The sequence below is a fragment of the Grampus griseus genome (genome assembly GCF_964374135.1).
Source record: "Grampus griseus genome assembly, chromosome: 4".
Taxonomy (NCBI): domain Eukaryota; kingdom Metazoa; phylum Chordata; class Mammalia; order Artiodactyla; family Delphinidae; genus Grampus; species Grampus griseus.
Genome location: NC_138997.1, coordinates 70,920,151 through 70,932,792, shown reverse-complemented (window position 1 = coordinate 70,932,792; position 12,642 = coordinate 70,920,151). Strand labels below are relative to the sequence as shown.

The window sequence follows — 12,642 nt, the reverse complement described above, 5'->3', positions numbered from 1 at the left end:
AGAAAGCCACACAATTTTGGTCATCATATGTAAGAGAGAGATTAAAGCACTAAAAAAAGGAGGTAAGACAACTCATTAGATTAAGAAATTGGTGTATAGGGCTTCCCTGGTGCCGCAGTGGTTGAGAGTCCACCTGCCGATACAGGGGACGCGGGTTCGTGTCCCGGTCTGGGAAGATCCCACATGCTGCGGAGCGGCTGGGCCCGTGAGCCATGGCCGCTGAGCCTGTGCGTCCGGAGCCTGTACTCCGCAACGGGAAAGGCCACAACAGTGAGAGGCCCGCGTACTGCGGAAAAAAAAAAAAAAAAAAAAAGAAATTGGTGTATAAACATTCTAAAACTTAAGAGTTCTTCAGTCAGAAAGGATAATGGTTGAGAGCATATATAAACAAAGTCTATAAAACCACTAAATGTGGGATATTTTATATATATATGCAAAATCTTAGAAGACTGAAACTAATAGTTACTTTAGGATGGAAAACAAGCTAAAACAAAAAATACTGTAACACAACGTACAGTAAAATTATGAAACTTGTTTCCTCAATAAATAAGCCAGGCTGAAAGAAAAACAAGTCATAAAGAGTTTACTTACTTAGACATCAATTTTCAAAACTATAATATTACAATTAAGGCACAATCAAAAAGCAAAGTATAATCACAAGTATCAATGAAAATAAGCTTTTGCAAAGTAAAGGTCATAAGATCTATTTAATGAAGCTGAAGCATTTTATTTGCTTGTAAGCTCCTCAAGCTCTTACAAAGAACAGCAAAAGGCTGACGTTTTCTGCTTTATTGTCTTCCAAGCACTTATCACTATCTGTAATTACCTCATTGCTTTCTGTCTACTTTTTAAGTCTACAAGAGGAAACATATAACCTCTAAACAGTATCTAAACAGCAGCTTAAACAGTACCAAGTCCACAGTGCAGCTTTAGAAATATTAATTGAATTAATGAATAAGTAACTTCCAGAGAATGGCATACTAGCAGCATAAAGAAGTGGTAGCTAAAACCAGCAATTTCATAAGACACATATGCTTATATTCTAAGAGTATCAACTTTATTCAATAAGTCATTTTAAACATTTTCTATTAAAACAAATATATGTTATGTAATAGAATGTAAAATTCAGATGAGTGTCTGAGATGTAACACAAGACTTCAAACATATTTTGTGATTGCAGGTGGCTACCTCATATTTCTAGACCCTAAGGACATATATTTATTGTCTTTTGTTATTAGAGCTACCTCATGAAAAACATGACAAGTACTTACAAACTTACTATCTCTGCACTCATCTAGCCAATTCTCCAAATAGACTACATGCTCTTTGAGTATAGCGTTAATATAAATCTTTCAATCCGCAGCACAGTAGTTATTTGTCAAAACACTTCTATAGAAAGAGGACATTCAGACTTTCATTTTCAGCGACGATGCAGCAATAGGCACCAGATTTACCCTCTGGCCTGAAACCACCAAAACAAACAAACAAAAACCCAAAATACCCCTCAAAGCATATGAAACTGTTTTCAAGACAATGGACAACAGACAAGGAAAGACCAGAATTCCTGGGAGACAGGGACAAATGAGAAAGGCCCTATGCTTTCCCATGATTACTGATGTCAGAGAGCTTCCAGGCCACAGTGAATGGAGGGAGAGCCCAGACAAAGCCGGCAACTCCGAGTTAAGGAGACTGAGCTGAGAATCTGAGGAAACCAAGGCAGCTAGAAGCCACAGAACAGAGTACCAGAGAGGAAAGTGCTGCAAAGAACGCCAAAGATCTGCAGATAGTCTCTACTGAGTATCAAGGTGAGTGCTGAGCAGCACACATGGGTAAGGAAACTACCAAAGGTAGAGCAAAGAACTACTAGAAAGGATTACAGGAAGAGTATCCCAAACTGACAAATATCCAGCACAAAGCCTCTTTCCATGAGCCATACTAGAGAACATCACAATTAACAAGCTACTGAGTAAAGTAACCAGGAAGGTCTTGCCTCACTAGTGCTCAGCCCTAGACTAAACACTGCTCTGGTTCCTCGAGAAGTTAAGCACAAACTGTGATATATATGCATAATGGGATATTATTCAACCATAAAAAAGAATGGAGAATTGATACACATTACAACACAGAGGAACCTTGATGAGTGCTCCTAAAATTTAAGGAAAAAATAATGCATATTCTGCACAAACTCATCCAGAAAACTAAAGAGGAGGGAACACTTCCCAACTCATTTTGTGAGGCTATCACTACCCCAATGCCAAAATCAGACATTACCAGAAAAGACTACAGAAAAATATCCCTCATGAACACAGATATAAGACTTCTAAACAAACTTATAGTCTATCAAATCCAACAAAAATATTAAAAGAAAAATAGACCAAGTGAGGTTCATTCCAGGAATGCAAGGTTGGTTTAACATCCAAAAATCCAATCAATTCCACATATTTCTAAACTAAAAACGAAAAACCATATAACCACTCTAAAGAAGCAGAAAAGGTATCTGACAAAATCCACCATCTATTCCTGATAAAAACTCTCCACAAACTAGTAGAATAAAACTTACTCAGATGATAAAGGACATCTACAAAACCCTGTCATTAATATGATATGGAATGATGAAAGTGAGAATGCATTCCCCCTAATATCAGGAGCAAGACAAGGACATATGTTCTCACTGCTTCTAATCAGTGTTTTTCTGGAGATTCTAGTCAGTGCAGTTAGAAATAAATAAATTAAATCCAAAGCAAGAAGAAGAAATAATAAAAATAAGAGCAAAAAGCAGTGAAATTGAAAACAGAAAAATAGAGAAAATCAGGTCTAAAGGAGTCCACTCTCATCACTCCTATTCAACATTTTACTGGAAATCCTACTCAGTGAAAAAAGAGAGAAAGAAATAAAAGGTATACAGATTAGAAATCAAGAAATAAAACAACATAGTTATCTATGTAGAAAATCCCATAGAATGTACAAAAACATTCCTGTAATATAATAAGATCACAGGACACAATGTCAATATACAAAAATCAATTGTATTTTTTATGTACTAGCAATGAACAACTGGAAATCAAAAATTTAAAAATACCATTAATAGCACCAAAACCAAAGAAATAAGTACATATAAAGCTAACAAAATATGTGCATGATCTGTATGCTATGCAAAAAAATTACAAAATACTGATGAAAAAGAAATCAAAGAAGACCTAAATAAATAGAGAGGTATGCCACATTAATGGTTTAGAAGACTTGTTGTTAAGATGTCTATTTTCTCCATATTGATCTATAATTTCAATCCATCAAAATCCCAGCATATTTTTTTAGACACAACAATCTGATTCTAAAACATATATGAAAAATGAAAGAAATTAGAATAGCCAAAACAATCCTGAAAAAGAAGAATGAAGTTTGGAAGACTTGCCCTACCTGATTCCACACTTACTATGAAGGTATAAGGTACTAAACTATATATATATATATACACACACACACTAGATACTATATATACATATATATAGATGTATCTTGTATATAGTACTTTATAGTTTTATAGTAGGTACTACAGCACTATAGCATATATATATACTATATACTATACAGCTATAAAATATTATAAATAAGATCACATGGTATTGAAATCAAGATGGACACAAGTCAATAGAACAGAACAGAGTCCAGAAATAGATCCACATATATATGGTTGATTGACTTTTGACAATGTACCCATACAAAGGCAATTTAATGGAAAAAGGATAGTCTTTTCAACAAATCACCCTGGAAAACTTGAAGTCATATGCAAAAAATGAACTTTGATCTACTCACACCTGTACAAATACTGACTCAAAATGGGTGATAGACCTAAAAGTAAAATGCAGAAGAGATCACAGGAGAAAAATGTTGTGACCCTAATTTAGGCAAAGAATTCTTAGATATGACACCAAATGCACAATCAATTTTTTTAAAATTAACAAATTGGACTTAAGCAAAATAAAAAACTTTTGCTCTGCCAAAGACATTAAGAGAATGAAAAGACAATTACAGACTGCAAAAATATATTTGCAAGTTATATATCTGACAAGGGATGTCCTTCAATTGGTGAATGGATAAACAAATTGTGATACATCCATACAATAGAATGCTACTCAGCAATAAAAAAGAATAAACTATTGATACATGAAACAAAATAGATGACTCTAAAATGCACTACCTGAATGAAAGAAGCCAGATTCAAGTGGCTATATACGCTGTATACTTCCATTCATACAATATTCTAGAAAAGGCAGAACCATAGGGATAGAGAACAGATCAGTGTTGCCAGGGTTTAAAAACCGAAGAGGGTGTGACTGCAGTGGGACAGAAAAAGGAAGTTTTTTGAAGTGAAAGAACTGTAATGTATCTTGATTGTGGCAGTAGTTACACAACTCTATCCATTTGTCAAAAATCATAGAACTGTACATCAAAAAGAGAAAATTTTACTGTATATTAAATAATTTTCAAAAATAGGCTAAGGTAATTTTTTTAAAAGGAAAAGGCAGACTTCCCTGGTGGCACAGTGGTTGAGAATCTGCCTGCCAGTGCAGGGGACACAGGTTCAAGCCCTGGTCCAGGAAGATCCCACATGCCCCAGAGAAACTAAGACCGTGCACTACAACTACTGAGCCTACACTATAGAGCCCGCGAGCCACAACTACTGAGCCCACACACTTAGAGCCCATGCTCTGCAACAAGAGAAGCCACCGCAATGAGAAGTCCGTGCACCACAACGAAGAGGAGCCCCCACTCGCCGCAACTAGAGAAAGCCTAAACACGGCAACGAAGACCCAACGCAGCCAAAAAATAAATAAATTTTAAAAAAAATTAAAAGGAAAAGGCAATTTGGAAGACCTAAAAATAATAACGATAGGACAGATTAAAAACCAGGTCTCTGGAACATGGCCAGGTCATAAAAAGGATCACTCATTTGGGGATGGGTTTCAAAGACAAGGCAGAAATCTAGTTATTCAAACTATTAAGTAATGTTAGGAAGGTGAAAACGCTAAGCTGCATATGGAGTATGCCTTTGGTCCTGATTTGCCTTAGAGTGAGACAATTCTAACCGTATAAGACGATTCCACATCACAAACGAGGACAAAGCAGAGGTTCAGAGGGGTTCAGAGGCTGGCAATCAGGCTGGGTTTTAGCTTTTATTTATACTAGTACCTCTAAATCAAGGGTTCTTAACATGGAATACCTAGATAGAATTCCAGCAGTCTGTGAAAGTGGACAGAACAAAAATTCATCTTTAATTTCACTAACCTCTAACTGAAATGTAGTATATTTCCTTAGGCTATGAATGTATGCAACTAACTGTGGTAGTTTAAATAGGACCTGTATATTTATCACTCATAGAAATCACAGATTTTTCCTATAACATCATACTACCATGAGTCCCCTGCTATTTTATTTTGCATGCATTAATAAATATTTATAAAGCACACATTTGAGAGGTTTCAGTATTTTGATAACTATGTAATTGGTTTCCTCAATAATCCAATGTATTTGAAAACACATTTAAGATACATTAAACCTTTCCAAACACAAATAAAACATTATTCTAAGAAAGGGTTCATAGGCTTCCTCAGACTATCAAAGGGGTCTATGATAAATAAAAGGTTAAAAATCCCTGCTTCAAATCATCCTGCCCCCATCTTACAAAGCACCCCTTTTTTCAGGGCCTCTAATACTCTTGCATGAAGAGTCCCTCTCTCCAATTATATAGAGAGAATGCATGAAGAGTCCCTCTCTCCAATTATATAACAGTTTAAACCCTCGACAGGGAAATGAACAGTTTTTTAAGCAGTAGTCAAATTTTTTATGCCCACTGGACAGTAGAGTCCATAAAAAATTAAATCATATAAATACAAGAAAGACCTTAAACGTAATAATACACAGTTGAATGAAGTGTACTTTCTGAAACTACAGACTGAAATAACCTAAAAAGTCAATCTACCTTATGTCTCAAATAAGAAGGAATTTAATGAAAGCATCTGAAATATGATCTTCTTACTAAGAATTCATGGAGAAGGGTAGGAAGTTTACTTTTGTTTTCTAAATCCTACACTGTGTGCACATTGCAATGTCTTGTTTACTCATTTAAAAAGTAAAAAACAGAATCTCAAAACCTCAAAAAAATAAAAATAACTAGGTCACAAAGGTTTCTACAGTAATAAAACTCTCTGATTCCTTGGGTTAAATAACAGCAAATGGCCAACCAAGTAAGATATAGCAGTCACTCAAACAATGGAAATGCCCAAACAGTAGGAGGGAGTGAGAGGCTCTAAACTATAAGAGCTACAAATTCAACTGTGGATGCAGGTACAACCATAGTTTTTTTTCCTTTTAATCTATGGTAGGAAGATGATCTGGTGAGAACTATGGGGGGGGAAAAAAGATATTCTTGGAATATAAAAAAGTAAATATTACAATAGTAATTTTATTATGAAGGCAATATCTACTTCCTATTATAAAATGCACTAGTTAAATATTTTTCCAGTAGAAATATATATCTTATTATGTAAAACAAAAAAGGACAAATAAAATTTGCTTTTCCATATTTCCTATCATTTGATGACAAAATGAAATGTAGCCACACAAAACTATACAATTTCAATGTAATGGTATTTCATTTTTATACATTTAATTACACAATTTTTTAAAGCTTTTTAACAAAAATATAACACATTCAATCTATACTAATTTGCCTTATCTCTACCCACATCTTGGAAATTTTTTATTATAAGCAGTCAAAATTATTACACTTTAGATCATTTTTTCAGATTACAGGATTATTATGTACTCATCACAGGAAACTTGTAAAATAACAAAAAAATTTTCTTTCAATAAAAAAAGAAAACAGAATTCCCCATAATTTCACCAAATAAAAATAAGCACTATTACCATTTTATTTCTTCCATGGGTACTATCTTACATTTCAGTAATAATGCTATTAATCAACATATATTAGACTCTTGCTCTGAGCTATTCAACTAAAAGTTTTACAAACACTATTTTATTTTATCCTTACAACAGTCCTATTCAAGTAGGGAGGTAAATATTGCCATTTTACAAATATGTCAACTACAGTTTAAAGAGGTTAGGAAGGGACCTTCCTGGTGGCACAGTGGTTAAGAATCCACCTGCCAATGCAGGGGACGTGGGTTCGAGCCCTGGTCCGGGAAGATCCCGCATGCCACAGAGCAACTAAGCCTGTGCGCCACAACTACTGAGCCTGCGCTCCAGAGCCCGTGCGCCACAACTACTGAGCCTGCGCTCTAGAGCCCGCGTGCCACAACTACTGAAGCCTGCCTGCCTAGAGCCCATGCTCTGCAACAAGAGAAAGCCACCACAATGAGAAGCCCGAGCTTCGCAACAAAGAGTAGCCCCCGCTGACCACGACTAGAGAAAGCCTGCACACAGCAACAAAGACCCAATGCAGCAATAAATAAACAAACAAACAAATAAATAAATAGGTTAGGAAACATGCCTAGAAGGTCAGAGATAAGTGGCAGACCTGAACCCAAATTTTCAATTACCACCATGAATATATACATAGAGAACGCTATATTCTACCCTAACGTAATGTCCTATGTCATAAAAATTATAATTTTCAGATTGCTATTTAACATCATGTGGACATAACTTAATCACTCCTCTACTGGATCAAATTATTTCTGTATAGTATTCAGAATAGTGTGACGCATTCAATAAAAAAAATAAAAACTAGGTAAATGCAAGATTTGGCTTGTCAACTTCTATATTTAAATTAAAATATATAATTCAACTTACTCTTTTACTGAGGCAAATAACTGGCCACATACTGCAGCCTAGTGTGCAGCAGCAACAAAGGCAGCCACAAAGTAGCCAACGTACATTAACAGGAAGGTTCTTCTTAAGACAACTGTTAACTCTGTTGATGCTGGCTTTAAATTCTTCAGGAGCTACCTAAAGAAAAATTTTAAGAAATAACAACACTGCAGTATTAATGTCAATAAACATGTCTCATTAGCATAAATTTTTCTAATTTGTTAGGAAAAGACTTTAGTTTTGAGGCATACAAATAATACCTAAATAATTGACACTCACTTTTCCAGTTAATGAAGAAGGGAATTCTGATTCAAATTTGTTGCTCAGTCCAAATCTATTTTTTAAAAAAAGAAAAATATGTTATTACATGTCATTGTTGCAACAAATACACCATTTAACTTAATCAAATGTCAAGTAAATAGAGTGCAACTTTATACACAGAATAACAATGGAAGTTTGAGACACACTGTCATCAGCAATTTATGAAATGTAACAAGCAATTTTAGCAGCTGAATCAAAACTTTTATACAAGAGGCTGAGAATATACAAAGACATGACTTCTTTGGAGCTATCTTTGTGAGCCAAATAGTACTGTGGAAAACAACACAACTGTCCAATTCTGTCAAAATTACTAAGATTCTTCCAATTAAGTAACAGGAAGCTAAAATCTCTGCTATTAATTACTCTTTAGGTCAAGAGCATTTTGTTAACTCTCAAAAAAGGGATAACATGTCTAAGAACGCAAATTACATTTTCTGAGATCAGCATATCTACACTGCTATTACAGCTACAGAATGTCAAAAACACCTGGAACAAAACAGCTACTACAACTTTCAAATACCAAGACATTTGCTACACATACCCCCAAAGAAATGAAACCAAGGTAGTGCATTTTAACATCTTTAAGCTTTTAAGTGTCTTTAAAGATCATGAGGATTGACTGGGCACTTGACTATTTCTTTGCATAAGTTAGTGGGAAAGAATAAAACATTCATAGACAACATTGGTAATAGCAGACTGCACCCTGGAAATAAAATTGAGATGCTTACATATGACTTTTAGTGGACCCTGGAGCCAAATTTTTTTTCCGGTTTTATTGAGATATACTTGACATTTAACACTGCATTAATTTAAGGTGTACAACCTAATGATCCGATACATGCATGCATTGTGAAATGATTACCACAGTAAGTTTAGTTCACATCCATCACCTCACTGTTATATTTTTTTTTTCCTGTGAAGAAAATGCTTAAAATTCACTCTCTTAGCAACACTTGAATACACAATACTGCATCTTGGGTAGCTGGCACTGGTAAGAGGGATCCCCTAAGATATTCTGTATGAAACAGCTGGCCAGGTCAAGGGTTTCTAACTCAACCATCAGTGGAGCTAGAGAGAGAAATCAAATAAGGTAGGCTGTGTGCAGTCAATAAGGAGTGGTGGAGACCAGCCAAGCAGAGGTATACAATTTGTGTGTGTGTGAATGTAATGAGTCAGATCCAGCTGATTACTGTCACACTAGAATGCAGGCCCACCTTTGACAGGTTGTATTTTTCTTCTTCTAAGAGGAGATGGAAAACCAGATTTCTCTGCAAAATTTCCCACCTTTATAATACTGTGCAAGTCAAGCACAACACTTCTGTGGGTCAGGTTGTCGTTTGCATCATGATCTAGACTTCCTTACAACATGTAGATGGTGGCATCTGAGACCATTCTGTCATCATCTTAAAGTACTTTCAAAAATTACTTAATAGCAGCACTGAAATAACATCAATATGTCTTTGTAAACAATGAATACTATTTATGAAAAAAGTTTTGACCCTAAACGTAAACTGGCAACCATTAGTGTTTACTATAATTCTGGCATTGGTGATATTCTCTTTCTAAGACTCTGAGCTAAACCTGTTTTTTCTGTGGGGGCCTCAGAGCAATGTGGTTCTACTTGAAAATGCCCCTACAGATAACTCACCTACAACTGTAAAGGCCCTAGCATGAGGAAGAGGTATGCGGTACTCGCTGACAGTTTTATGAGGTCTCTAGATAATGGACTCCCTTTTCATCTATTTGCCTTAGAGGAGATACCATTCAACAAATGTTTATAGAATACTGGACCTTCTAGATTATACACTTCCATCTCTTGTGTTATCTCCCTTGGTCTGAAGATCTTCTCCTTCAAGCAACAGGTTTCATTTCAACCATGTTTATTATTGCAATTAACCATCTCCTTCCAACCGGTCCTCAAATTTTTTTAGAAAAGCAACAACCAGATACCTCCAAGTCTCCTAAAGATAAGTATCTTCCTCTTCCACCTTCAGCCATTAAATATGTGGAACAGATTATTTTATCAAATACCTATATTTGCCAGTAATATGCTAATTTAGAGGGAGCAATCCAGTATGAGTATAAACCTTAATTTCCTTTCTCTTCCAAGCCTGGATACTTCCTTATAATAAGGCTGAGTGTTGATGCTTTGCCCAGGGAGCACTACCAGCTAATTGCCCTGCTGTTCCTGCAAGCCAGGGCTCCTTGTAAGTCAGGCTAGTAGTTATTCTTCTGAGTAAGAACTAGCAGTTCCAAGGACATTCTTTAGGCACTGTCCTCTTCAGTCATAATTTTGTTGTGTCTTAACAACAGACAGTAATCCTTTCTCTTTCTTCATCTCACCCCCAAAAGAATGACATGGTTCACAATAGATGGGAGTGCTTAGCTTTGCCACCAGCCTTCCCTTCTTCCCCTCCTTTCTTCCTTCCTTTATTTATTTATGGCTGCGTTGGGTCTTCGTTGCTGTGCGGGGGCTTTCTTGAGTTGCGGCGAGCGGGGGCTACTCTTTGTTGCGGTGCGAGGGCGTCTCACTGCAGTGGCTTCTCTTGTTGCGGAGCATGGGCTCTAGGTGTGCGGGCTTCAGTACTTGTGGCTCGCGGGCTCTAGAGCACAGCCTCAGTAGTTGTGGCGCACGGGCTCAGCTGCTCCACGGCACATGGGCTCTTCCCGGACCAGGGCTCAAACCTGTGTCCCCTGCATTGGCAGGTGGATTCTTAACCACTGCGCCACCAAGGAAGCCCCATTTCCCCTCACTTTTCTTTCCCACCTGCTTAACAAGAATACCTGTAAAGAGGGGCAAGAAGATGCTGCTGTTGAAGGCCTTGGAGTCTCCCCAGGCCACAGGAGTGAACCCCAACTGCAATCTGCTTTCGCTTTAAAAATGTTTAAAGACTGGGGCTTCCCTGGTGGCGCAGTGGTTGAGAGTCCGTCTGCCGATGCAGGGGACATGGGTTCGTGCCCCAGTCCGGGAAGATCCCACGTGCCGCGGAGCGGCTGGGCCCGTGAGCCATGGCCGCTGAGCCTGCGCGTCCGGAGCCTGTGCTCCGCAACGGGAGAGGCCACAGCAGTGAGAGGCCCCGCAAAAAAAAAAAAAAAAAATGTTTAAAGACATTTAATATTCAAATCAAGTACTTCATGATTATAGGCAGATTGAGCCATGATACCCAGGCATCCTTTCCTCATTTCCATTTGGAATATAGTACTCTACTATATTCAAACATTTGGGTGAACAAGGGGTGTTCAAACATTTGGTGTCCGGACTTCTTTGGTCTCTTAAATCCTTGAGGACCTCAGTGAGCTTAAGCTTATGTGATTTAGATTTATCACTATTTCAGATTATACATTAGAACTGAGACATCCAAAACACTTAAAATTTTTATTCATAAATGAGCCCAAAATGCTCATTTTTACGCTAACAAAAATAATGTTTTTATGAGAAATATTTTTCAAAACAAAAAACTTTAGTGAGATTTTCTCACATCTCTTTAATGTCACACAATGGAAGACACTGAATTCTCACATCTCTTTCTGCATTCAATCTGTAGTGATATGCTCTTTTGATTAATGTTTATAAAGAAAATTGAGTTTCACCAGATATGTAGTTGGAAAATTGTATATATTCTTTGATACTATAACAAAACTTGTAAGTGCTACCTTATTAAGGATTTCTTGTAAGGAGGAAACAAGCTTTATCAATGAACTTTGAATACTCTGTTCAATTAAAATCCATTGTATATCTTGCATTTTAAATGGATTTTTTTTTTCTTACCCATACCTGATTTTATAACTTCATATATTTGTCCCTTGGAAAATACTGGTAGATTGAGTTATGCAGATTTCCAAATGTTGACACACTTCATTGTGTGATATCAGAATCATTACATTCATTAACATGACCACTGATCTCATCCTAAGTATTGAGAAGCTGTCAAGCTCACAGAGGCAGATGTAAGTTTTCCCAAATTCCAATTTTCATCTGAAAGCTGGAATTATTGACAACAAATGCTATCAGCTGTTTTACTTGAAGTGATAGTCTTGCTTTACTTAAAAAAAATAAATAAGAGGCTGAATGATAACCAACAAAACAAAACAAAAAAGGTTAACTTGAGCTACCACCTATACCTTAAAACTAACTTCAAAGCATATTATTTTAATATATAGAATGGATAAACAACAAGGTCCTACTGTATAGCAAAGGGAATTATATTCAATATCCTGTGATAAACCACAATGGAAAAAATATGAAGAAGAATGTATACATATGTATAACTGAATCTCTTTGCTGTATAGCAGAAATTAACAAAACATTGTAAATCAACTATACTTCAATAAAATAAATTTTAAAAAAAATAGATGACTTTTTTTCCTAGCTTTGAATGTTACTAATGGAGATAGGCAATGGCTGTGGATTTTAATAGGTGTCCTTGATATGCATAAGCAATAAAAGCAGGAGAAGGAAAAATACAGGGAAAAGTTGGAAAGGGGAAG

General features: G+C 36.3%; 1 protein-coding gene across 2 annotated transcripts in view; it reads right to left on the bottom strand.

The window, feature by feature from the left end:
* CHIC2 (cysteine rich hydrophobic domain 2) overlaps positions 1-12,642 on the bottom strand; it is a 47,615-nt gene that overhangs the window by 16,886 nt on the left and 18,087 nt on the right. The window contains exons 2-3 of one of the 2 annotated variants that reach the window (XM_082653575.1): positions 8,113-8,167; positions 7,816-7,971 (exon numbers count right to left, since the gene is read on the bottom strand). In XM_082653575.1, the coding sequence (XP_082509701.1) occupies positions 7,816-7,971; positions 8,113-8,167 (211 nt within the window). The remainder of the gene's footprint in view (positions 1-7,815; positions 7,972-8,112; positions 8,168-12,642) is intronic. The other variant, XM_082653576.1, reaches the window with a different exon arrangement.